The sequence below is a fragment of the Melospiza georgiana genome, chromosome 7 (genome assembly GCF_028018845.1).
Source record: "Melospiza georgiana isolate bMelGeo1 chromosome 7, bMelGeo1.pri, whole genome shotgun sequence".
Classification (NCBI taxonomy): Eukaryota; Metazoa; Chordata; class Aves; order Passeriformes; family Passerellidae; genus Melospiza; species Melospiza georgiana.
In genome coordinates this window covers 15,957,663-15,983,448 of record NC_080436.1, presented here as the reverse complement: position 1 = coordinate 15,983,448, position 25,786 = coordinate 15,957,663, and the positions used below count along the sequence as shown (strand labels likewise).

Sequence of the window (25,786 nt, the reverse complement as noted above, 5' to 3'; positions counted from 1 at the left end):
ACACTGTACTTGATAGATTTTCTTCCTCTGTGGCATCCAGTGTAATCTGCTTTAAAAGAATTGTGATGATAAATTCAAGTCTACTTGCATTTCTAAAACAAATTGTTTCTGTTCTCAGGCAAGCTAAAGGTTTGAAGATAACTTTTCATTTCAGTCAGAGGGAAAGTCTGGTATATTTTGACCTCATGACTTAAGCTTGGTCTTATTTAGTTGTCCTTGATTCATGGAAATGAGTTTTGCTTTATCTTTGTATTGCAGCAGAATAATACATTAATGGTTTCTGTAAAGATGTATATAAAATTTCCATGTGTTTTTCTGTCTTTGAGCTGCCTGTTTACAAAACAAGCCAGTGTTTCCTTCCTGTCACTGTAACCAGGAATTTAGTGCTAGGGTAGGTAATAAATTTATGTGCATAGTTTGTTACTAAAGTATCTCTTCTCTTTTTAATAGCCCTTCTGTCTCTGATTTCCCAAAAGATTGTTCCTCATCAATTATTCTGCCTGTCTCTGTTCCCTTTGGACTTGGTTTAATATGCCTTACTATGGAGTAAGACGGGTATCTCCATGAAAATATGTTAACTAGAGAGAAAAATATTTTTCCATCGCAAGTTAGACACTTTTGTGCAGTAGCTCTCTAGCTGGGATGTTGATTTCCGGCCTTTTATTGCCTTGGGGAAGGTTTTGGGGAAGGTAATGAATGGGACTTAAAATGATGGAATAAATTCCGTTATAAAAGTCAACGGTGCTTTTTGACACACTCTGTGTGATGTCAGTGCTTTTACTCAGATTTTGTCCGTTTTTATGGATTTTGTGATGTTGCTGGTTTTGTTGGTATTTTTTGTAATATGATGCATAGCTGATTTTAGAGGTAGTATCTTTTAAAAAGAAAAAGACTAACCCACTTAGCTAAGTATTTGCAGCTGAGGGTTTTGAGAGGCTGTAGTATGATATCATACTTCAAAACTGTAGGTCAGTCTTTGTCAGTACCCTTTGGTGCTGAGCAAGACAGGAGAGTATGTTTATAATTCTGTACAGTACTTGTGGTATATTAGCTCTGAGGCAATATGGCAAAATGTGTATTTCAGGTAGAAAATGAGCCTGCTATGCCTGGCTGATGGATAGTTTAAATTGTTCAAGTTAAAACAATTGGGACTCCAGCTAAAGGCCTGAAGGTATTAGATCAATAAAAAGTTATTATTCAGTTTCCTCACCATGTAAAAACTTGAGTATCAAACACAACTATTGTTCAACAAATTGCAAAGCAAAACAACCCTACGCTGATTTTCTTATGAAGCAGTCAACTAAACTATAAAATTTGATTTTAAACACCAAAGATTGATGAGTTATAATAGGATTAGACAAATTCACTGGACATGGCTCATCAGTGTCTTGAAATATGGTTGTCTAGATGCCACAGTGTCTAGATTTGGAAATATTTCAAAGGTTGTTTTTTGCAGCCTGGTAGGATACAACACTCTTAGGCTTTGTCCCTGAGTCTTTGCTACCACTGTTAGATTCAGGATACTGGGTGAGGTAGACCCAATACAGCTCCTCTCATGTTCTTATTCATTGCAACCTCACAGAAAGTTTCAGATGCAGGAGGTTTCACTATTTTATCTTTGAAAATTGTCAGGAACAAGATGGAAATTTAAGACTAAAACTAATTTACCATGACCAGAATAGAAAATAGTACCTGCAAGAGTAAGACATCTCTTTTTATGAAAACGTCAAAACAGAAAAGGTTCTTAATTTAAATTAGATATGTAAAACACCGGTCATATTTAATTATGAAGAAATGTATCCTAATGCTGTAATTTGTGATCATCCTTTAAAATACAGTTAAAATACTCAAAAAAATTGCTTTGCAACTCTACTTCTTGCAATAAAATGCTGCCAAAGTGATATTCAAGCTGTACTGTTTAGCTGCCAAAGTTTTAAAGAAAATTAAATCATTGAACCATGGAAAAGTGACTGCATAAGCACCTGTAACTGATGTTTGCTGAAGTGCTAAACCAGCTTTTGGCAGCATGGTTTCTTTTGCAGGTGCACAGAATATTTTCTTTGTGTCAGTTTATTCAACTAGTACAGTTCATTAAGTATTTCATTTGAAGTTGAGAAATGGGCTGGGAATTGAAATAGAAGAAATACTTATTTTCACCTTTCAATCTGTGAATAAAAATAAGGTGTGAGTCTAAGATCTATTAGTTTTAAAATCTTATAGGATATATTACCCTAAAATGATTTATTTAAATTCAGTAACTACAGGTGATATGCTGCTTAAAAACCCAATGTCTTTATTAAGATGAATACTTCTTGCTGTGTTCAGCAAATTGGATGACTAAGACAACTTGTGTTTTAAGTATATCTGGAGTTCAGTTTCTTTTGACATCTGAATGCCATTGGAAGGATATTAAAAAATAACCAACCAAAGCAAAAACCCAAACAAAACTCCCAAACAAACAATCAAAACTAAAGCAAAACACACTGTGTATATGTGTGTAGGGAAATTCTAATGGAGCACAACACTTGTTCCCCTCAAAGTAATAATTGAAAAACATAGGATGTTTGAAGTGGCTGTAACTTTTAATCTTGTGTCTAAATATGGAAATCGTGGGATGTACATCAGTCAGTAGATGGAAAATACTTTGATTTATGAAGACGCTTCATTTGTACAAGAAGAAGAGAAAGCCTGGCCCATACTGGAAAATGCAGCTTCTTTTTTGTAATAGCCAATGTGTTTTCACAAAACTCATGATCAGTTTGCCCAGTAAGGGAAGGAGTTGCACATTTTCCTTGAGTTTGAGTTGGAGGGGGTGGGGGAGAAGTAATCACAACTGCCTATTGTGAGCTGATTGATCCTTGCTCCAGGAATCTGCTGTAGCTCCCTCCCCTTTACCCAGTCTCTTCTATGTGGCACCTGTAGCCAGGATCCTTTGGAGCAGAGTCATGTTGTTCTCTGGACTGCAGTTAGTCTGGGTGCTTTCTGTCTGTCTGATGAGGAGCACTGTGCTTATAGAGGTGAGAAGATCCTGAATTACTCTCTATCTGGCATATGGTATGACCTTAAGTGAAAGAAAAGTATACCTGGTTAAGGTCCAAACTCAAGTCCTGTCTATCTGGAAGCTCTTTTGAGAAAACTGTTTAAATAGGAAGAAGGTACCAGAATTATTTGTACGGTCTCTGTAGATGGGTATGTGCTAGCGCCTTGAGAAGTGATTTACTTCTTATTGTATGGATGTGGATTTTGATCCTGAAAACAGGATCTATAGAGTTCAAAAAATATGTTTAGGTGATTCTTACATGTCCATCTTTGAAACTGCCAAAGCTGTAAATGTAAATATTCCATAGTTGTTTCATTAGACCCTGTTAACACCAAAGAAATTGCATTCTGGTCATAAAAACTGAGACAACAGTTCTTGTTTCATAACTGAAACCTCACTTAATAAATTATAGCACATGCAACCAGAGAAAACAATTTTTTAAAAGTAACTGACACTGAAAAATATCACCCCACTACACCACCTGTTGAAGCCATTCCTGAATTTTACTTGTAGGCCATTGCTTTTGTTTTTCTTTGTAAGAAAAATTACACTTCATTTGGAGTGATAAGGAAGTACTCTCTGCTGAGTTGACGTGTAAAAGACAGCTCTTGCTGGAACTGGTTTTTCACCTTTTTGTAGATTTAAGTCAATTGTCTTAACTGTGATGCCATCCTAGTTCATTAATCTTCTATCCATGGGAAGTTAACAATTGTACTGTGCATTTTGGGAAGCACAGCTGTAGATTTGAAATTGTATAGATAGGTGCTATTATAAGGAATTTGAGTTAGCTTTGAATATAGAAGTCACATCATCATAGCCCTGAATATTAAAAAATAGAAAAAGCTGTGCAGTACCAACACAAGGTAGAGCATACAAGCCTGTGTCAGCTACATTTGAACTACATGGCAGAACTATTCCATAATGCCTCAGGTGGTGGTAAGCAATATATCTGAGGGTGAACAAATTTACACTCACTGATTGCTTAGTGCTCTCAAAAAGTGCTGATTGGAAGAATTGTCTGTATGCCTGTTAATGTGAAAATGGTCTGATAAAAAGGAGAAAAATAGGCACATATATTAATAATTTATGCATTTAAATATAAATTAAAAGCTTGCTTGTAACTTTTTTCCCAGAGCCAGACCTGTTTCATGACAAGGCCAGTTTAAAAGCAGTTTTGGCTTTTCAATATAAATGGTTTTGTTTTGTGTCTGTTCAGAGCTCTGCTAGCCAAGAACTGTCCATGCTGAGGTGCAATTTTACATTTGTGTGTGTATCCATATAGTATTTAGGTGTTTTATTTCAACTGGCTTGAAATATTGTCATTTGCTCAGATGGAGCTCTGGAAAAATATTTGGAGGCATCTGCAGGTAAGAAAATAATTTCTTTCTGTCCAGGCAGGGGTAATTGGGAAGCAGACAGCAGAGTAATTGTCATTGGTATGGCCTTCAGTAGCTGATAGTTTGATATACACTTGATGGACAGCTCTTTTCCCATCGTAGTCAGCATTTTTATATTCAGGAGCAGAATTTTAAATTATGGCTTTAACTGCCTAGGTGATTTATTGTAAATCTCTTTCTGCCCACTTATAGAATTCTGTCCAACTGTATCTTTAGTTTGGCTCTAGAGTAATCCTTCCCTGTTACCTAGAAAAACAAACCAACCAACCATGTTAGTTGTCACTAACATGATTGTGCAGTAGCACAATACACCTGTGCTTGTGTTTCCTGCATTCCTTGGTTTGTCAGCTTACCTAAAAGTCATCTGTGTGTGTTTGCATCCAAAGCATTGCTAAAATCAGTTTTTAGTACTTGATTTGACTGCATCATAGATAGCTCAGCCTGCCAAAAATTCTCGTGGGTGATAAAGTCTGGTTGTCTTCAGCATTTTTCAGCAACCTACAACCTAAATCTCAAAGAATAAAGGGATTTCAGGCTGGAAGCAGACTGTGTTTTCCTGAGCAAAGAGATGTTAGAGCAAATGAATGAAATGAAGGAAAGAAAGGATAGGATAAAAGGATAATATTTTTTTTGTGATATTGGTCATCTTGAGTGGTATTCAACTGTCTAAATGTAGGCCTGAAATCTGATGCTAGAACTCAGAGTCTGGAAACCCTGTAGAGCTTAGAGGGATCTCAGCAGGGGCAGCTGGAGCTCCCAAGTTCCCCATACCATGTTCATGTCTGGAAATCCAGATCTTGCACTGTTTACCTGCAGTTGCACAGTATTCTTGAACACATCACTTCTGGTTTGTCAGGGTCCCCCTAACCTCAGATGCTGATTTTTGAACTATCAGAGGGCTTCAGTGAGGCAGAGCACATTCTCCTGGTCATGGTATGTGTTAATGTATGTGTACAGCTTTTTTTGTGAAATTTAAATGACTAGCAAAACAAAGTAAGACAATTGGGTTACATCTGGTATGGAGATGTTTCTTCTGCCATTGTGTTATGAAAATTTTCACTTTCTAATTGTACACAAATGGCAGAAATCTGTCTTCTGGTTTGTTTTTTTTTCCTTCCCTAATGCAACCAATTTAAATCTAAGTGTGGTTTCTACCATATGCTTGTTTCAACCATATTTGCAGTTAAAAAAAATATTTCCAAAACATAAGAGTTCAGGGAAAATACACTGTTAACCATGAGTCTGTGTAGATACTAATTTTTGATGGTGATGCTAGCAAAAAGAAAAGATTGATCTACATAGGTTGAAAATAAGTGATAGACTTTAAGCAAGGATAACTGCAGGACTTTTTCCTCATCACCTTTGTCTCAGAGTATGTGTTGTGAGTAAGGCTGACACATGTGCTTAGAAGGTGCTATGGTACCATAATAAAAGGTACTCTGCAAATTTTTAAAGAATGGGAGGTTAAAGGCTGTCATTATGAGAAAAAATTTTGGACATGTGTTTCAGTTTTTGTTGTCTGCGAATTCCTGATGCATTGCTGCAAGATGAGGATAACTATTTTTTAGAACTGAGTTCCTAAGTTTAAAATACAAAGTGCTACTCTGGCACAAAAAAGTAGTGTTTATTAAAAAATGTGTTTCTATGATAAACTTGGTATGCAGGAAGGAGTTTCTTTCTCTCTCATCATGCATGGAAAGATGGATTTTGTGCTTGAACTTACATTGGTTGTTATAAATGTTCAGCACAAATGTAAGAGCGTGAGTAGAATAATGTGGAAACACAGCCTGACTAAAGGAAAGCTGTAAGGAAAAGGCAGCATTCCGTTTCCTGACAGAAGAAAATGGATGACAGAATCTCTTAAGAAAATACGTGCAATTTTCTACAGCATGTCTGTAATAAGCAGTATTGCTGATGGTTTTTCAGTACTTTTTGTTCATGGCTGAGGAAGATGAATGAATTCAAGGTATGTATGGATAGTGGATGTGGTTCAGCTCCTGAATCAGGCTCAGTCTGGGGCAGTAGATGTGGGAAGTTTTCTCTTTGGGAATGCAAGGGAGTGTGCTTGCTTTCAAGAGACCTGAGTGTGCAGTGCAGAGGAGGTGGGGGAAGGCTGGAAAAAGAAAGGAGCCTGTGGGAGAGGCGCAGGCTGGAATGCAGTGAGCAGCATGGAATGAGTTCTTATGGCAGGGAACAGCCGAGCCACACAGGAGATGAGGGGAGATGGAGCAGAGTTCATTAGCTCCAGGAGCTGCGGAGAATTGCTCTCTCATGAAAGGGAATAAGGGACTCTCCTGAAAAGGAGAGGCAGTACAGCTTCTTCTCATCTCTTTCACCCAGTTGTCCTCTTTGCCATGGATTTTCTCCTATTAACAAGAACATTTAAGTTCAGTTTATCTTTGTGTAATAAAAGGTTCCTTTTGTGTTTTTGTGGTGTGCACATGTAAAACAATAAGGGCCAGAGGGACTGTTTTGTATAATTTTTAACTAAAGACTACAGCTGACTTGTTTCACAGAAATGTTATGATGTGTGATATTTCTGTACAAGAAATTATGTTACATGTCTGTTAATGCATTTAAAAAATGAAGAAAATAGATTCTGGCTTTGTCTTCAAGGAAAAAATGATCTGTAGGACCCTAAAATTTACAACATACTGGGAAAAGAGAAAACATTATATATAATAGCCAAAAAGTCCAGTTGTTTTTCTACAAGAAGGGAAGCATTCCAGATGATCACCATAAATGTCATTGTTTCATGGCAATAAGTAAAAATTTGCAGGAATAAAAGGAAAGAAAATAGCTGCAAGGCCATCTTCCCGAACTGGAGAACAATATTCTCTATAATCCTGCTGCTCCTGCAGACGTTGGTTTCAAAATTTAGACAGTTGTAAATTTTGTTTCTGTTTCTTTGGAAAACACTGACAAAAACAAGTGAAAGGAGATCTTCTGAACTGAGGATGGGGAATGTGGTAAGAAGGAGGATCTTGAAGCAGTCACTACAGACAGCAGACAGAAGTGCTGAAGTGGTGTGGTACAGGAGACCTCTTCACCTGGAATGTAGCTGCTGGAAGGTTCTGGAACAAGCAGGGCTCTTGTCTATCAGCAGTCACAGGGTTGGGAGCTTTCATCTTTCTCTCAGCCAGAGAAATGAGGAATTAGTTGTCGAAGACAGCTCAGAAAAAAGAAATCTAATTTCAGAGTGTTGGCTTTGGGAGGAGGATGAGCTTGATATAAATGATCTTTCTGTGTGGGGTCACTCATCCCACTCCCTTCCCATCTTTGTCCTCTTAAGTTGACTGTGGGGAATTTTTTGTAACCTCTTTGAGTTACTGTGGATTTCTCACCTTGGAAAAAAGAGGACAGAAATGAGGAAGGGGGCTGGGATAACGGCTTTGAAGAGTATAAGAAAGCGCATGCTCATTGAGTTGTGCAGGTTTTACAAATAAAAGTACCAGTGCAAAGGGTTTTCAGTAGTTTCTCTGTTCATGTTTATGTCAAAATGAGTTAGTCACCAGGTTGTGTTGAATCATACAGAAATGTTTCAGCATCTGTTTTCAAACTGTTGTATGGAAGACAGACAAAAAATCTGATACAGGCCACCAGAAATATACCAGGTGTAGGTATTTATCTTAAAGAAAGCAGTAACTTATATTTAGCTTTTGTATACCTTTGTACCAAATATGCCTAGCAGAGAAACAAATTTCTCCTCAGCTTTATGTGAAGAACAAGCATATTTGGGTGGAGAGATTTGGTTCATTTTCACCTATTGACACTTCTGGAAAATCACACAATATTTGGTGATCAGTCCATTTCTACCCAACCTCCTTGTAATAGCATGGATAGCTCTTGGTACTAAGATGATAATCACCTGGCAGAAAAACCAACATTCACATTCTGATATTTAAGCATTCCCTTAATACCAGGACACAATTTTAAGTCTTACTTCTGCTTTTCTTACTGGTTTCCTGCAGAAGTGAGCAGAGAAAGGATTACCTGCATATAAAAACTTACCATGAGGAAGGGTTAAGAGCACTGGGTTCTCTGGTTGCCCTTTATCGACATGAGGTATTTATTCCAGCTGTACTGACAACATTTTGCTGAAAGTGAATGTGGTAGAATCTCTCCAGCTTTGTTAGCATCTAACAAGAAAACTGTTGCATGTTCAAACTTCTTTTCTAGATCTAGTAATTATGGCTGCCATCAGCCCCAGTAACTAATTAGTATTATAACTGACAGCTGTAATCTCAGTTTTGCTCACTTGATGGTCACAGATACATGCAACCAGTCATTTGGTTTGTTTGGGGAGGTGACTTTTTCTCCTGTTTGTCAGCAGTTTTTACCTAATTTAGGTAGCTCATGGGTGGAGGTCTATTACATCAGTGCATAAAAATATTATAATTTCTTTAGCTAAGTAAATCTGAAATGGTACAACCCTATCGAATCTAGTAATTTAACAGGTGGATATTACCACATATAAGCTTATATTTAAGTGCTGCACACGTCTCTTATTTAACCACATGAAGCTTTCCCTTGTGCTAATTTAGCATCCCTGAACCTTTGAATTCTGTTTTTTCTCACAGGCACACCACTCCTGGTACGGAGGAGCAGTGATCCAGCCTTGGGTGCACCTGACTTCCCAAGTGCTTCTCATCCCAGTGACCACGCTCTCAAGCATCTTGTGGCAGTAGGTGTCATGTAACTCACCTTTTTAAGACCAAAACCTTTCTTACCTGTTGGTATATAGTAGTATGTGTTTGGATCTATAACAAAATGCATCATACTCATTTTCTGTAAAGTAGAGAATTTCCTCTGAAAAAAGTAGTTATTTTAGATGATACAATCAAATAACAGTGGTTCTGTATATATATATTTTTTTTAAAATAAGTGGTTTACATAAAGTTCAATAGTGTCATAAGGCATTGGAATATGGACTGAACTTCCAGCAGTTATTTATTTGTTCAGTGTCATGTTGTCCCGTTTACCATTGCTTCTTTGGTCTCGCATCCTTTTTGACTTCTCTCGTTTTCTAATGGCATTTCTGTCACCTTTGGTACCCTGCTACTATCCTGCATGGTCTCGTCTTTATCTCACTTTTCTGTTTTACCAGACTCTTCCTTTTTGAGGACAAATTTGTTTTCAGTATAGTTATTACTAAGTTCTATTGCAAAGCCACAATTAGTGAAAATGAAACAAAAACATATTCATATTGCAGACTGTCTTTAATCTTAAAGTGATGCTGTCTTAGTTACACTTGGGCCACATGTTTTACTTTGCAGTATTAAGACCTGAAGCTTTGTGTGTGGGGAAAGTGTTCCTACATTACTTACAAACTAATGACATTCTTTAGAACCTCTCAATGTCAGCTGGGATACATAAGCGTCTCGAGCAGAATAAAGCTATTTTTTAGTGTCTGCCTAGAAAGCTCTGTTGGATCTGCTGTTCTTTAGACCACGTGAATTCTGGCTTAAATGATGCTGCTGTTTTCATTTGCTTGTAATATATATGCCTTTTCCCCTCTAGATTCTCTATGCAATGTTGCAGTTCACTCCCTGTCCCCAGCTGTGCAAAACAATCTGTTGCTGGTTTATTTCAAAACAAAGCAAAGACCCAGAAACCCTGGGTCTTTGGTGCAGGAGGGATCTTTCAGACTAGATCACAACTAATTTAGAGTAATGTTCCACAAATGGCTGTGTTGGCACGTCAGGGAATAGGGGGAGAGAGCTGGGGTTCAGTGACGTGCTGGAGGTGGGAACCTTTCAGCTGAAGGTGTATTTATGACCAAACTTTCAGTTAAGTTCACAGGAATAAAGGAAGTAAATACACAGTCAGCTGACTTGCATGCAAATAATGATCTAGGAGTCTCACTCTAACACTATGATTCTGAAGGCCAACACAGGATTTTAGTTGACTGTTCATTGTTTCTCTTTGCATGGCCAAATGCATGTGCATCTAAATATTTTGTGTGCACATTATTTTACAATGGCTCGTGTTATTTGGTAAGTGGTGCAATTTTAAAAGTCTCAGTGACTCTCCAAGTAGATTATGATGTTACACGGGGCTGAACTTTGTCTAAGTTCTGCATCATTTGTTAGACCTGTTCGAGCTAAGATGTTTTTCTTGATGTTTGTTGCAAGCATTTGCATATTAATGAAATACTGACTTAGTCTCATAAATGAAAGTACAAAGAAGAATTCTTGGTTAACCATGCAGATCTTTGTTTCTCAACTTTGCCAAGAGTCTTATAATGTGAGTACGTCATTACGTAATGCTCGCCCCTGGTATTTTATAACCATAAAAATGGCAAAAAAGGGTGGAAAAATAACTAAAATCTGTTTCATTCCAGGCTGTATTTTGAATGCTTTATAGACCATCAAGAAGGAAAAAATAGCATTTTGTTGAGTTGGGGTTTTTATGTAATTTTAGTGGTGACAAGTGCATTTTATGCCATTATATGAGGATTGCACTAATACTTGGAGGTTAAAACATCACCATGCTTCACTGACTTGCATCAGTACAAAAAAGTCCTCTAAGCCTAAAGGAATTCCCTGTGCTAAAATACATTTATCAGAGCATTCATCTGTCAGCTGCAGGGGTGACAGTCAAAGCTGGACTAGTAACAGGGGTGGAGAAGGACTTTTTAAAATATATCATGTAAAGGGGAGGTGGAGGGAGGCCCAGAAAGTTCAAAGTTGTGGTTTGGTGTTGTTCTGGTTTTTTTGTGAAAGCAAAAATTTATTACAGCACAATACGTTATTCTAACTCTTGTTTTCGCAACAGTACCATTTCTAAAAGTCTCATTGTCAATCATACTAAAATATGCTTTGGCATAATGTTCTGGGAAACACAGAAAGCTTAAAAACATAGGTTAAATTAGGTACAGATTGTTTTAAAACATGCAGAAAAATCAATATCTGACAAATGAAAAAACATGGCAGAAATAACTGAACACTGCATTTTGAAAATAGCTGTAGTCTTTCAAGTGTTAAAACACTATTTAGAAAAAATTCATTTGTTCTGTACATTGCTGCTGAAAATTTAAAACTAATACTGAATTTCCTTTGCCACAAACCAGAGTTTTTTCATGTTGAGCTGCTTCCTTTAGTCACATGCAAATTAGAAAACCCAGAGCTGTTGCTAGATGAAACATGTGCATGTAAGTGAAAATTAAGTCTCTGTATTTATGCCCCAATTATCTTAGCAATTATTTTGCAATTGAAACTGACTTTCATAATTAGTTGAGCTTTTTTGGCACTTCTGGTGTTTTGGTGTTTGGTACACATGGAGCTGGCAGTGGGCTCTGTGTAGCAATACCCATATACCTTACACTGACACACCAGTGCTTCAGTAGATTTTTGTGAGGTGACGAGCATGGGATTCTCTGAAGACAATGCTGATTTACCTTCTGGAAAGTGCACTTCAGTAGTACAATGAGTAATGCATGAAATAGGACAGCAAACATGCAATAATACAAGAAAAGAACTTTGCTATCCCATTCAGGTGAACTGGTAGAACCTGATGAGCCATTTGAGCTGTTCACAGTATTTATGGCAGAGTATGTGTTCAACCAGGGCATGTGTACTGTTTTTCAGATGTTGTCCCATCTATTCAAAGGAAAATCTGATTTTTTTAATGCTAAATGACAAATACAAAAATAACAAAACCTTTTCCGAGTGGCCAGGTAGTTTGAGGAGAATTTGAGCTATACTTTCCTATTTTCTCTGACACATCTTAGCTGTAGTTTTAGCCCCAATTAACAAAGTACTTCTAGATCAATCAAAAACTGATAGTGAAGTCCAGCATCTGTTCCCTCAGATTGGAAGTCATTTAACAGATGGTACAAAATTTGAGTTTCTTTTTTCATCCAAACCTCTCTTTCCTTATTGTGATAGCTGCCACTGGAAAATTTAGAGACAGTAATCACGGAAAAATAGGGGTAACACACATCAGAATTTGTTCTTTGTGTTGAAGAAAAAGTATTTGTTAATGAAGTTTTTACTTTATTAAAGCTACTCTTTAGCTGTTCCACCTAGTTAAGATCATGGAGCCCTGGCCAGGCTTTCAAGAATGAAAACTTCCTTCCCTAGGTATCCAGAGAGGACTTCAGGGATACAGAATTAGTTTAATGTGCTTATGGACACCTGTGGGCTGGGCAGAGAAGTGATTGAGAGCAGCCCTGCAGAGAAGGACTGGAGGGGTGATGAGTGATGAAAAACTCAACGTGAGCCAGCAGTGTGCACTTGCAGCCCAGAAAGTCACCTGGGCCCTGGGCTGCCAAAAAAGCATGACGGGCAGGTCTAGAGAGGGGATTCCACCTCTTGACTCCATTCTGGTGAGACCCCACCTGGAGTGATGCATCCATCTCTGGGGTCCCCAGTACAGGAAAGATGTGGTCCTTGCAGTGAGTCCAGAGGAGGGCCATGAAGCTGGTAAGGGGCCTGGAGCACCTCCTCTTTGAAGACAGGCTGAGAAAGTTAGGACTGTTCAGCTTGGAAAAGAGAAGGTTGTGTGGAGACATCATGGAACCATCCAGTATCTGAAGGGGACCTGCAAGGAAGCTGTAGAGGGACTTTCATCAGGAACTGTGTAGGGGGATAGAATATAAGAAAATAGATAGTGTAGAAAGTAATCTTACCCCTAAGGAGTTGCAGCTGGGCCAATTATCAAAGATTAGGAACAGGCCACAGCTGTAAGCATGAGAAGCAGAGTGCTATAAAAGAGAGGGAGGTGTCTGGTTGAGAAGGGAGCTGGAGTCAGTTGGCTGCTTTGTGAAGAAGAAAGAGTCAGTGCTCTGAGGAGATGACCATGAGAAACACCATGAAGGTATGGAACTTTTGTGATAAAGAGACAACAGTATGGAACCCCTGCAATTAGCTGGCTTGTCCAGAACTGTAGTGACAGGACAAGGAATAATGGTTGCAAACTGCGAGGGGACATTTAGGTTAGATATGAGGAAGAAATTCTTTATGGTGAGGGTGGTAAGACACTGGCTCAGGTTGCCAGGAGAAACTGGATGCCTATCCCTAGATGTTTTCAAGGTCAGGTTGGATGGGGCTCTGAGCATCCTGGTCTAGAGAAGGGTTTCCCTGCCTGTATCAGGGGTGTTGGGATTAGGTGATATTTATGGCCCCATCCAACCCAAGCCATTCTGGGATTCTGTGGTTCTACTTCTCTGAAAAGCTCTGTGCCCATAGCTTTGCTCTGGCAAAGGCCAAGGGCTGGTCCATCTGCTTTCTGGCTGCAAATAGCTTGGCCTCACAAAGTGAGTTTTGCAGTGGTCTCAGCTAGAGATCTGCTCTGGAGTGCAGCAGGATTGAGATGGATTAAACCTTCCAGAAGAAACAAACATTCTTGGGGAATTTAAGGCTTGCTCAAAACTTGTCCTCAGTTAGCTGAGTGGAGCTGCAGTTTCAGATTTTCTTCACTTTCTTCAGAAGTTCCCTCTGCCCAACATGGTAGGGATGAGATGCAGCAAGGCAGGAAGTCTGAATTGCATGGCTCTGTTGGTTTGGTGTTAGGGGAAAAAAATACATTTTGCTGCTTCTGCTCAGTCCAGTTTATTCAGGTAGTAATTGCTAATGTATATAATGTATATAACATCTGAACTTTTGTTTCTGGAGCTGTTACTTCAGCTTGTTTCTGTTTTTGCCTAGGGACAGACTTCCTCTATTATCATAAGACTTGATTTGTCATGAGTTTTAGACAGAGGATTGTGATCCTATTTGAATTGATAGGAATTTCACATTAATTCTCGTGGGACTAAGGTTTCACCCCCTCTTGTTAACTTGCTGATTATTATAGTATGTGGTTTTCTGCATGACTTTCTTTTATAGTTACATTTTTCCTGGACAAATGCTTAGGTTATCTTGGAGTTAATCAATAGGACTGGTGGATTAAATTGTATTTATCCATATTTAAAGGTACAATGAGATGCTGGATCAATTGAGGAGCTGCTCCAGTGGCTCAATACAGTTTCAATTTTTGCCTAGATATGACTTGAAATTGGCTGTATTTTATGCATTGTGGACATGTAATTTGCAATTTTGAATAAGGTTGATATATAATTAGAACATTTTTATGTTTCAAGCTCTTGTTAAAAAGGGTCAAAACCTCCTCTGATTCTTGTGGCTGCTAATTGTGGTTGTGGTGTATTAGTCTTCCTGATTAGGAGTCTGAATTAGCATAACATCCACATGTGTAAAGATGCAGCTTCATGAGTTGTTCTGTTTCTATTTGATATTATATACAAATGTAAATGTAAAGATATGCTGCATATGCTATGGCTGTGAGTAGTACTTACAAAATGTGTGAGTATTTTAGTAAAAAACCACCCAGAAATATTAGAAATATCATGCTATTTAAAAGTAGGGCAGGGCAGAAAAGATATTTTTTGGCACAGTGGTGGAATAATTCCGTAGAGTTTATAACTTGATTCAGCAGATTTATACTAAGACTTGAGCCAAGAGACTGCACTGCCATGAGGGTTGTATTGTCTGATTTTAGAAGATAGAGCTTTTGTCTACTATGTTACTGGACTAAGTCAGATAGTTTTATTTTATCTTTTTGTACATGTTGGAATTCCAGTATGAAATTCTCCCATAGTTATGTGGTAGAGTCATACAACACTTTGGGTTGGAAGGGACCCTTAAAGGTGATCTGGTTTCATCCCTCCTACTGTAGCATGAACATTTTTCACTAGATCAGGTTGCTGAGAGCCCTGTCCTTCCTGACCATGAATGCTTCCAGGGACAGAGCATCTTCCACCTCTCTGGGCAGCCTGTTTGTGTTTTACATACTTTGTAAAAACATCTTTCTTTTGTCTAGTCTAAATATGTCCTCTTTTAGTTTAAAACCATTACCCCTTGTCCTATCAACTAAAAAGTCTGTCCCCATCTTTCATACAGGTCCTCTTTAAGTGTTGCAGGAAGTGGACTCTGGGGAGACCAGATATTGGGAAAAACACAGGATTTTTTCAGGAGCTGGCAGTGCTAGTGCACTTGTAATGCTTTAAATCCATGCTTGTTGATGTGTAATAATCAGACATCAAAGTAGATTTGGAAATAGATCTTAGCTATTACCATGTGTGTTGGAGGGTAAAGTCCAGGCTGCCTTCCTGATGTGTTGTGGTCTTAGGCTGTCATTCAGACAAGCAAGGTTTTTTAATTCTGGAAGGCATTTACTTTTTTCCGGTAAAAGTTTTCCTATTAATAATTTAACTCTTGCTCTTGAAATACTGCAATTTGGAACTGAAGAGAAGATCTGGGGAGATTTAAAAGGATTTTCTGTCATTCAGCTGGAGAGTTCCAAACAGTTGGAATTTTTTTAAAGGGAATTCTGATGTGGGTGAATCCATTTATAAAGCAACTACTGTGTGTCTGTTTATGCTGTGAAACATATATAGAACACTTCTAATCAGCACAGGAGCTTGTCAGTATATTGCTTTTGATGTCTGATTAGATGATCATAGGGACATCTGCAGTGAGTTAGTTTTGAAGTTATTGGTGTGAGCACTGCAGGAACCAGAGCTGTGTGGCACTCTTACACCATGAAAACTGCTGCTCTTAAAGAACATATTATAAACCCAACTATGCAGCGAGCTGAGGGCTGTCGAAATAACAAAAGCCATTCCTTCTCAATACTCTCTGCTGCCTTACAGCCCTCCACTGCTTTTTTTTCCCTTCTTGTACTGTGTGCTGTGGCATTCTGTGACAAAAAGAAATTATTTTATATTGTATAGAAAAAACTAAAAATGTAAATTAAATGTTTGTCAGAATACTAAATTGTGTATCTGAAAAAGGAGTGAAGTGCCCTGTGATCATTTCCTCTTTTGAGGGTGCAGATCAGCATATGTGTGTGTGTGGAGAGGTGTTCTTTTTGTTCCTTGCACAGCCTGTGTGTCAGAGAAATGGTATTGTTTTACCTGTATTGTTTAAAATGAGCAGTGGGTGTAATTTCCATATTTTTATTTCAGCAGGATAAAAGTAGATTTTTTGTGATTTATTGTAATAAGAGCTAATAATGAATGTTCTGTGATGTTAACATAGTATATAAATTATCAGTAAAAATGGTGTAATCAGTAGAAGTTGTTATTCATTGTTAACAGGTTGTTTCCAATGTGAGGAGTTGCCGGCATTTTACTGACTATTCATTAGGAAAATCATCAAAGCTTGTCATCGTTCTTATGTTAGTAGGAGAGTGAGTTTTGTTTCCTCTTTTAAATGAATTTTGGGCCTTGGCTGTGATTTTGAAGATACCTTATTGTTTATACACCTTCCTCTCTTGTCCTCTGCCTTGTGCAGCCAGGTCAGTAAGATTGTAGGTGATCCAAGATGGCCGAGAGACTGAAACCCTTTGTTTTCCTAAGTTGCGTGTGTTACAGGGAATGTAGAAAAATTAAAGCGTGGAAATAAGAACAGTTGACAAAAAAGGGGAAAAAAGGTCATGCTGTCAATGCTGTTGACACATATTCATCTCTATAGCTACATCTTTGGGGTTCTACAAAATACTGTCATTCCATCTGGAACAGCTTTTAGCAGGCAGCGTATGCAACAGGCTCATGGTGCTGAAATTGGAATGAAACATTAGCAAGTTACTTCCATGTCTGACAGTCAAAAGTGGAAGATGACAGTCAACATGGCTCATGCATATCATTTACTGTCAAACTCTAGAAACATTTAGCTAAAATAAAATAGGTTCTCAGTCAGTGTTCTTCTGAATAAGTAACTGTTTGCATAAATATAGTAATCTAATGGACCACTAGGAATAATGGTAGAGATCTTTGATACTTACCTAGACACAAATGTTGCTGTGATTTTAGGAAAAAAAAGATTTTGGATTTTTTAATGTGTCATTCTTCCAGTGCACTGAAATGCAGATGTATGAAGTTCTACTCTTGTTTGGGTAATATTTGTGTTTCTCCAAAAGTCAGATGTGTGGCTTTGTTTCTCTTACAGGGTTGACAGGTATTCACACTCTAAGAAGATGGCATTTCTTTTTTATGGTTTTATTTTGTTAGGTGAGGCCTCTTCATCGCTAAATTACCCAACTTGTTGGAGACACTTTAATCTGGAGATTTGTTCTTCTGTGTAGCTAGTGTCTCAGTTAATCTGGATTTACAGGTTTTTGAGCTGTGATAATATAGGTCTCTCTGAAACTGGCACATGGTGTCAGAATTTTTTTATGGCAGCAGGTCCTGATTTTTGTCCGTGCCTGTGAAACAATTTCTGACATTGACAACTGAAATGAAGGGAGGAATATTTTAGTGCTTCTGTGTACTGTGTCCTTTTGCTATTGCAGGTGTTCTGACTTGTTGGAGTCAGGAATAATAAACTAAGATCAGTATGAATATAGACTAAAATAGTAAGGGTGAGTCAGTGAGCTCCAGGATTTTGAACAAACATTCCACTTTTGATTTTTGTCAGTAATTGCAGTGATTGCTTCTGGCCTCTTATGTGACCTTTTGTTGTAACGTCAGTGGTGTAATTTCTCTGAAATAACTTTAAAATTAAAACAAACAGTATGCAAAAAACAAATATGCAAATTTTCAGCTAAGAGGAAGTGATTAAACTTTAGAATAAATGTGTTGATGCAAGAGCAAATTGTTGCCACTATTTGTCTCTACTATGAGGGACAGTAATTAGCAGTTTGTGAGGCAGCCTGCTATTCAAAGATGGACATACCTGTGGTCTCACTTGGCACAGTTGTTCTTATGACATTTTTCAGATCCTAAGAACCATATTTTTCAGTTCCAAGTGTTACACATTCCAAGCAGTATCATAAAGGAAAAAAAAATGCCCCCCAGAGAGACCTTATAGGAACAGTTGTTCCTGTAAGATTATTTTGGGCTTTTTTTCTGAAGAACTTGAGTAGTGACTTGTGCTTTTTTAATAGTCTGCTTTAAAGTACTAGTAACAATAAGTTTTGCCTTTAATTCATCTTGATTTAATATAGGTTTCAATATAGATTCTCAAGCTTCTCTCTAAGATTCAAGTAAAAAGTTTCTTTTTGTGTCAGTCCCAAGGGAGGCTATAATACCCTCTTCTCTGTACTTGAGTATTTGAACCATACCATGTAATGTGACTGCACTGAAGCATCTTGTGATATCTTTGAGAGCATATACGGTATCTCAGAGTTAGAATTACTCTCTGGGTTGGTATTTGTGCTGTTGTCTGTGTAGCAGCTGTCTTGGAGTGACATGAACTTGGACCTGAAATGAAAGAGCTGCTGTTTCTTGCAGCATGCTTGCTCCATCGACCTAATTGGGTACATCTGAGATGATTACACGTTTTTACACCTGGGGAGATAAACTGTCCTCCTCCTTTTTCTTTCCTCTGCCTTTTGGAATAACCAAGTACAATCAAGTTCATGGTACATCTGTCAGCTTTACAGAAACAAAAGGAACCCCCTTCTTTTCACCTGGCTTCACGTCAGTCAAAGAATATGGTGAAGGTTCCTCAGACGTGGTGTTCACTTCCAGCCCTGATTCTCCCTTTCTTTTATGATCTGCTTACCTTTTTCTGTCCTTCAAGCAGCAGGATGAGAATCAAACAGAAATACATTGTTTTGGGGTAAAGTAAGTTCTGCAAGCAGCATTACTGAGCAAGGGCTAGTTAGTCTTTTTTGTAGCATTTTTTGACACTTTCCATAAAAGCCCAAATGAATTCTCTTTCAGAATAGGCAGATGCGGCATATTCCAAGGGGAATTTTATAAAACATATCTATGAGAAATTGTAAGCATGATAAAAGGAGTAGAGGCCAGGGAACAAAACCAGATTTAAATGGATTTTAAGTCGCAAATTAAAAAACAATCTCTTTATCAGCAGCTAGAATGATATTCCCTTCAATTTGATTTTAAAAGATGTAGCTAAAATATGGATAATAAATACATCAGTCAAGGCTGTGAAATATCACAGTTCTTACAGACAGATGTGTTTGTTGCTCAGACATTTTAATGGTATTCTTTTCAGCCAAGGAGTATAGTCTCAACTGTATATTTGTTTTAAAAGAACATAGGAATATTTTCCTCAGATTTGTGTAGCATCACCATAGCTGCCTAGGTATCACATATTGCTGTGTGCTTCTGCAAAGCTGTGGGTGTTTTTAATTAATGATATTGGTGAAAATTCTGTGGCACAAATACCAGCTATGAGATAGTGTGACTGATGTAAAAATGTATCTGTATTTCCTTCATGTTTGGATGTTCTGGGATTTTTATCTGAGAGAGCAAATTCAGTAATGTTGCATATCTGATGGAAGAATATTCTACAGAAAGTACACTGAAAATGTTGGTGACTGAGGTGGTCTGATGGATAGTGGTGAGAACACTTAGAATCGAAGTGTTTTGCTCCTTGTGGAAAAAATGCAAAATTCTTTATTATAAGTCCTTATATTCCTACCAAGGAGGTTCAGGGGAGCAGAGATAGAATGGGACAGAGAAGTTTTTATACAGTATTTTTATTATTTATTAATTGTACTGTAAATTTCTAATAGCAGAATTAACGTGGGGTAAAAGAAATCAGTTCCACTTCAGTCTTCAGACAATTCTGTCTCTGGTTAGCTGTTGTTAAGCTTGAGAAATGGTTCATCCTGTCATCCAGAAGAGAAGGGAAATTGGATTGCTGTCCATAGACAAGTCCATCCATTGACAACAGGATGGTATGAGGTGGATGCTGTCCTACGGTCAAATTGATAGTCTGGGTACTACATGCAAGAGAATTTATGGGGTATGTTTTTTCTCTGTGAAGCAATTCAGAACAGAAGAAATACTGTAAGATTAGGGATTACCATGTTAATGATAACAAAGCTATCCTTGAGTTTACAAAACACTGAACCTGATGATTGCTTAATATCTGGCTATGATTTGCTGCCTTTTTACCTTTCATTGTCTACTTTTGCCATATTCACAAGGCTGTTTTGAGAGGCCTGTTGATAACTTTATTGTTTTAATGTCATCAGTTACACAAACTCTGATGTTTACAGGTAAAGTTAAGTCATTAGAACCAGATGCATGCATTCATAAATAAATGTTTTTTAAAAAATATATATTGGCAGTATACCAAAAGTTTATAAGACTTTTGGGAAATTAATCTGCTGCCAGTTACATGTATTTTTAATACTACACAATTGTCTAAAACGTCTAATTATTGATGCTAGTTCTGTTAAAATTGCTTTTATAGTAATCAGGCTTCTAGTGTCTCTGTTGGTTCCCTGTTAAGGTCAGAAGCAACTTGCAAACTCTAGGTTTATAGTGATTTAAGTTTTCTTCTTGAAATAATTTGATATTTAGAATTTATTACACATCATTCTATATTCATATGAATGTGATGGTGGCTACCACATAAACACTTCTTTATTATTTGTTTAATAAGCAAGATTAATTCAGGTCTAGCTTTCTCTTCCATTGCTGCTAGTATTTAGTTCTGTAAGAACCAAACATGCACATTCAGGGCTGGTTGGCAACTCTCTTCAGTCTGGGCACCAAAAACCAAATGGAAAAATACTCTTTGGTGTAATATATGCAGTTGATAACAGGTTTGTTTTACTTTTAAAGTACTTAAAATAGCTAGGCTTTTGATAAACAGGTATTATGTTAAAAGGTACACATTAAAGTTAGAAAGCAAGTTCATAGCTTTCACCAGCTCTCTAAGGAAAAAAAGTAATTTCCAAGCAGAAGACCGAAAAATGTCTGTACATATTGGAGGAGGTTGGAATGAAAGTGTGTCTTTGGGAAATCAATATAAACTAATGCTACCCACTAATTCTATACATCCATATGTAGCATATATATTCATGTGATGCCCTTTGCCAAGAACGTATTTTAAGAGAAATGAATTTGTACCTCAGGTACATTGTTGTGAAAAGAATAGGAACTAGACCCTAATATATTGCAGTTCACAGGTAATGAAAAGATGTCTGTGCAAAGGAATCTGACAGTACAGCTCACTAGACAGTAAAACTTATTTTCTAGCAACACTGAAATTTGAGAAGGGCCTGGCTACCTGGGGGCACCTGCCGCAGATCCTGACTAGTACTGTTGGGATCAGCCCCTTGACCCTCTGTAGCCTCCCTCTTAACTGGGACCATATTTACTAACTGTTTATTGTCCTGCCATGACTTTGGGCTTTTTGAGCTGGGGATGGAGCTGGCAGGTTTGGTGTCCTCCTGTGTGCTGGGCTGTTTCCCCTGTTCTGTTGGTGCAGCTGCCTGGGGTTAGGGCAGACAGGCTGGCTCAGCCTCATCTGTTACCCTGTTATCTGTGCAGCTGCTGCCCAGCCTCAGCTCCCAGCTTCTGGGCCTGTGCCCTAGCTGGGTACCTGCCCCTGGGCTGGTGGGATCGCCCTGTGGGGTTTCTGCTGCCAGGGTGGTTTCCTGCCTTCCTGCCCAGCCATTGACAGGTCATGTCAGGGATGTCCCTTGCAGACTCAGCTTTATTCTGGGCTGTATTTTTTTTTAATTTGGACTTTAAGTAGCTCCAAGTCAAATAAGAAATGTTAGCCAGCAGAATTGTGGGGATTCATATTGATAATTTTTCCTTGCTTTTGGAGTTAGACTTGGCTGTACACTGCAAGTGGGGAATAGGAGACTCCTATTGAGGAAGACAAATTGTTTCAGGAGTGTTCAGCCTCCAGTCTAATATATTTTTCCTACTACAGATAGCACTTCTGGGTTCATTATAGCTTACTCTCACAAGTCGTCATTTCTGTCTCAAGGCTGTTGTGCTTTCCAATGTAAAGCAGATTGATGCTGGCACATTTTTTCTATTTTAATTTTACAAAGTTGTCACACTGAAACTGCCTCATATTGGAAGCGCTTTGAAGTGAAGCGATAAACAAAGGGCTAAAATAAAATTAAAAAGGAGTATGAACAACATTTCATCTTGGTTTTTCTTTTTTTAAGCATAAGCTGAATGGGTGTAGTACCCTTGTGCCACTGTAGTAAGTCTGCAAACATTAGCAGATCAATCTAAATTGAGTTAGTGTGTATGGAGTAAGCAGAAACAGGTGAAAATTAGGTTATCTGTGCCCAACTCTTTCTATTTCCTATGAACAGTGAGATATAAACTAGTTTTTAGATGTGATTAGGTTTTGTTTATTTTTGGAGAGGGGCAGAGGCAGAACATGTGCAGTACCTACTATAGTTATTAAACCAAGAAACTATATAAAAGTCACAAGCTCAGTTGTGACATTTGCAGGTAAAGGTAGAAAGCCCTCCTATAAATAAATCAGAAGTGATTCCAGGAGAAAAACCATCAGTAGTCCTTGGTACATTTCAGTTTTATCTCTGAAAAACAAAAGCCAGGAATTTTCTGTCCCTTCACTAAAAATACCCACTCAAAAAAGTAATTGTCTTTGTCAATGTCAGAAATGCCAACCAATTTATAATCTAAAGTATGACTTATAACTTCACTTTTTTTGGTTTGTTGACTCCCAAAAACTTTCTGGTGAAGACATATCTTGTGCTGGATCTTCAGAGTTTCTTTTTATGATGTTCTAAAAGTAGTCAAGGAATTTAGAGGTCTGTTGACCACAAATTGAAGTCATTGTCTGTGGCAATAAAATAAAAATGCCAGTAGCAAGTACACACTTACTGTTATAAGTCTTGTGTGCACAGTTACTATTAATCTTTGATTTAAAGGGAATGACAAATCGTTGTCCTTAGACCAGCTTTGAAATGATGTAATGTGTAACAGCTTTTACATGCCTATGGAAGCCTTTTATCCATATCCACATTAATGCACCTCTCCTCACTGGTGAGACGCAGGAATTGCCCAAACAAGCATGATTTCTCCAAAGCGGCAGGGTGAGGTCCTTTCCCAACATCACAGTCTTACCTGTGCAGGAGTGGCTTGTATTCCCCTTTCCCAGCAGAAAGGTAGTTGCCATTTTGTTTTCCCTGTGCTGTTCAGTATCATCACCAGTGCAGGACACAGGTGCAGGTCTGGGAGACACAACTGTGAGCTTCCACTTTGAAATTACTTGCTTCTAGAACCCAGCATTTATTTTCTAAACTGTACCTTATCTGTGTCCTGAATTGTGTTTTAAGTCTCTAAAAATCTGTCCACTTGCAGAGCTGGAAATCGAGTCTTGTCTTTTCCACTAGTTTGAGCAGGGTTGTGAGCAATAGTCTTCACACATTCTTATCTAAAAACTTTTATGCCTGTTCAGCCTGGATGTCAAAGAATAAAAGGATCCTCTTACTAGACTCTGCTATTGGTTTTTTTTATTGAGAGGGGTTTCCTGTCACTCACATTTACCAGACAATAAAATTAAAGCCAGGTCACAAAATATTAACAATTTCAAGAATCATTCCTCAGTGCTGTTTGCTGATCCCCCCTGAAATGCTGGTTGTCTTTCCTGTTGCCATACAGGAGGGTTTTGTGGGGAGAGCATTTTGCCCTTAGGTTTTCTGGCATTCAGCATCATTGTGCCTCTTTTGCCTTCAAGAGAATTGAGAGGATGAATAGAATTTATTTACTCTGAAATGTTCAGGTTCTTTCTGTCAGACCAAACTTCAAGGTCTACTGCTGTTTCTTTGTCATCTCTCACTTCAAAGGTATCTGCCCTTTGTCTTTTAAGCTGAGCTGTTGTTGTTGGGGCCCCTTTGGGTTGCCTGAGGCTATCAGATGTCCAAATAGCCATAACAACAGAAATAATATTTTCTTTCGTATGCTAAACAGTTCCTGTTTGATTGTTACCAGTGTGTAAGGCAGTTCAGGCTTAAGGAAAAAAAATAAGCAAAAATATACTGTTCAAACTTTATTTCAGTTTGCACTCAGCCCCCTCAATCCTTCCATTTGTGTTTTCCAGACTTGATGGTACTGCCGCTGTTGGTATTGGATACAGCCATGGGGATACTTGGACAAAGGAAATTAACTAATTTTTAGTCCAGATTAAGTGTAATTATACCTGAAAATGTTCTGGTTGGGTTCCTGTTTTAAGTTCTGGTGAACATTCACTGACTGAACTTGTCTCTATTGGAATTTGTAGCCATTTATACTGGAAAGGATTATTTGCTGCGAGACCACAGAGCAAACAGAAAGCCTTATCTTGGTCCTCTTAGAACCTGGACTCCGGTGCTCACAACACTGTGCTGTAGTCAGTTCACGCTTGAGGAAACTGTTCAGACTAAGTTCTGAGCAGGAGTTCAGCTCCTCAGGCCCTTGTATTTGTGATCTTCAGGCTTGATCACTTCATTACCATTGTACAGGAGTGAATGTAAATTGCAGAAGCTCTGAGTAGCTTAAAATGCAGCAGTACATCAGTTTTGCAACACAGATCAGTATTACCCTGTTATTTCAGTGTTTTGTTTCATGTATCCAGTAGTTTCTATTAAAATTTTAAACCTAATTCACAGTGGGTTTTTTTGGTTGAAATTTAAAGCCCTGCTTGAGATTATGCACAGGCACTTGAAAAAATGCCATTCCCTCCATGATCTTCTTTTCTGCTGGGGGCAACTTTTGTCTAAGATGTATTGCTCTTGCCTGCAGGATGTATCAGCTCCTGTACTATTAAGCTCATTTTCAGAAGAAAGCAGTGAATGCTTCCTTCAGTTGCTTTTGAATTTGGTAAAGTTCATCTCTGAATGAGAGGCTTTTCTGTAGGAAGTCTACCTTGTTCTTGCCTTCACAAAGTAACTCATTGAATCTATTCCTTTCTACCTTTTCTTTCTAGAAGAAAAGGTAATGTCTTTACTTTTGAGTACCCAGAATGCATTACAGTGATGAGGAGCCACTAAGTATGCAGATCAGTAGTGCTCAATATAAGAAAGATGCAAGCAAGCTCTTGTAGCTTAGTGTTTAGGGCTGTTATAATGCAAGTATAAAATCTTCAGAAAAGAAGCTTTGCTTTTCTATGTGATGGCAGAAGAAACTCGACTGTACAAAATGCTTTTAAATTTGTTTTTCTAAATAGTAAATTTTGATCAACTTGGCATAGGTAGTAGCAGTGAGACAAGTAAAAAAAATCTATAAACCACAACCCACACCCTTATACCCAGCATGCTGCCAGTCTCCCTGCATTTCTGGTTGCGAAGTATTCTTAATTACTATCTGACCTGGATAAGTAACATTGAATTTCTTCATAAATAATAGTACTTGAAATATTTCACTGGTACATAAAACTGTTCTTTGTGTCTAAGCATATTGTACTGAAGCTTTAAAGTTTAAATAATTCACATGTATAAAAACTTTGTTAACTTTTCAGGCCACTCAGATTTTCTGTTAACACATTTCTTAAAATTAAGGAAACTGTAAGTTAAGGAAATACTCATGTTTAAATCAGTCTGGCTTCACATGTCTTAGCTGAGAAGCCTCATAAAGAACTGAGATGTACTGAACGTTGTCACTTGTGCATCT

General features: G+C 38.0%; 1 protein-coding gene across 3 annotated transcripts in view; it reads left to right on the top strand.

Annotated features, from left to right (window-relative positions):
• The window catches only part of PARD3B (par-3 family cell polarity regulator beta), a 391,325-nt gene that overhangs the window by 120,692 nt on the left and 244,847 nt on the right, over positions 1–25,786 (top strand). For all 3 annotated transcript variants that reach the window (XM_058028158.1, XM_058028157.1, XM_058028156.1), the window contains exon 4: positions 9,018–9,121. In XM_058028158.1, the coding sequence (XP_057884141.1) occupies positions 9,018–9,121 (104 nt within the window). The remainder of the gene's footprint in view (positions 1–9,017; positions 9,122–25,786) is intronic.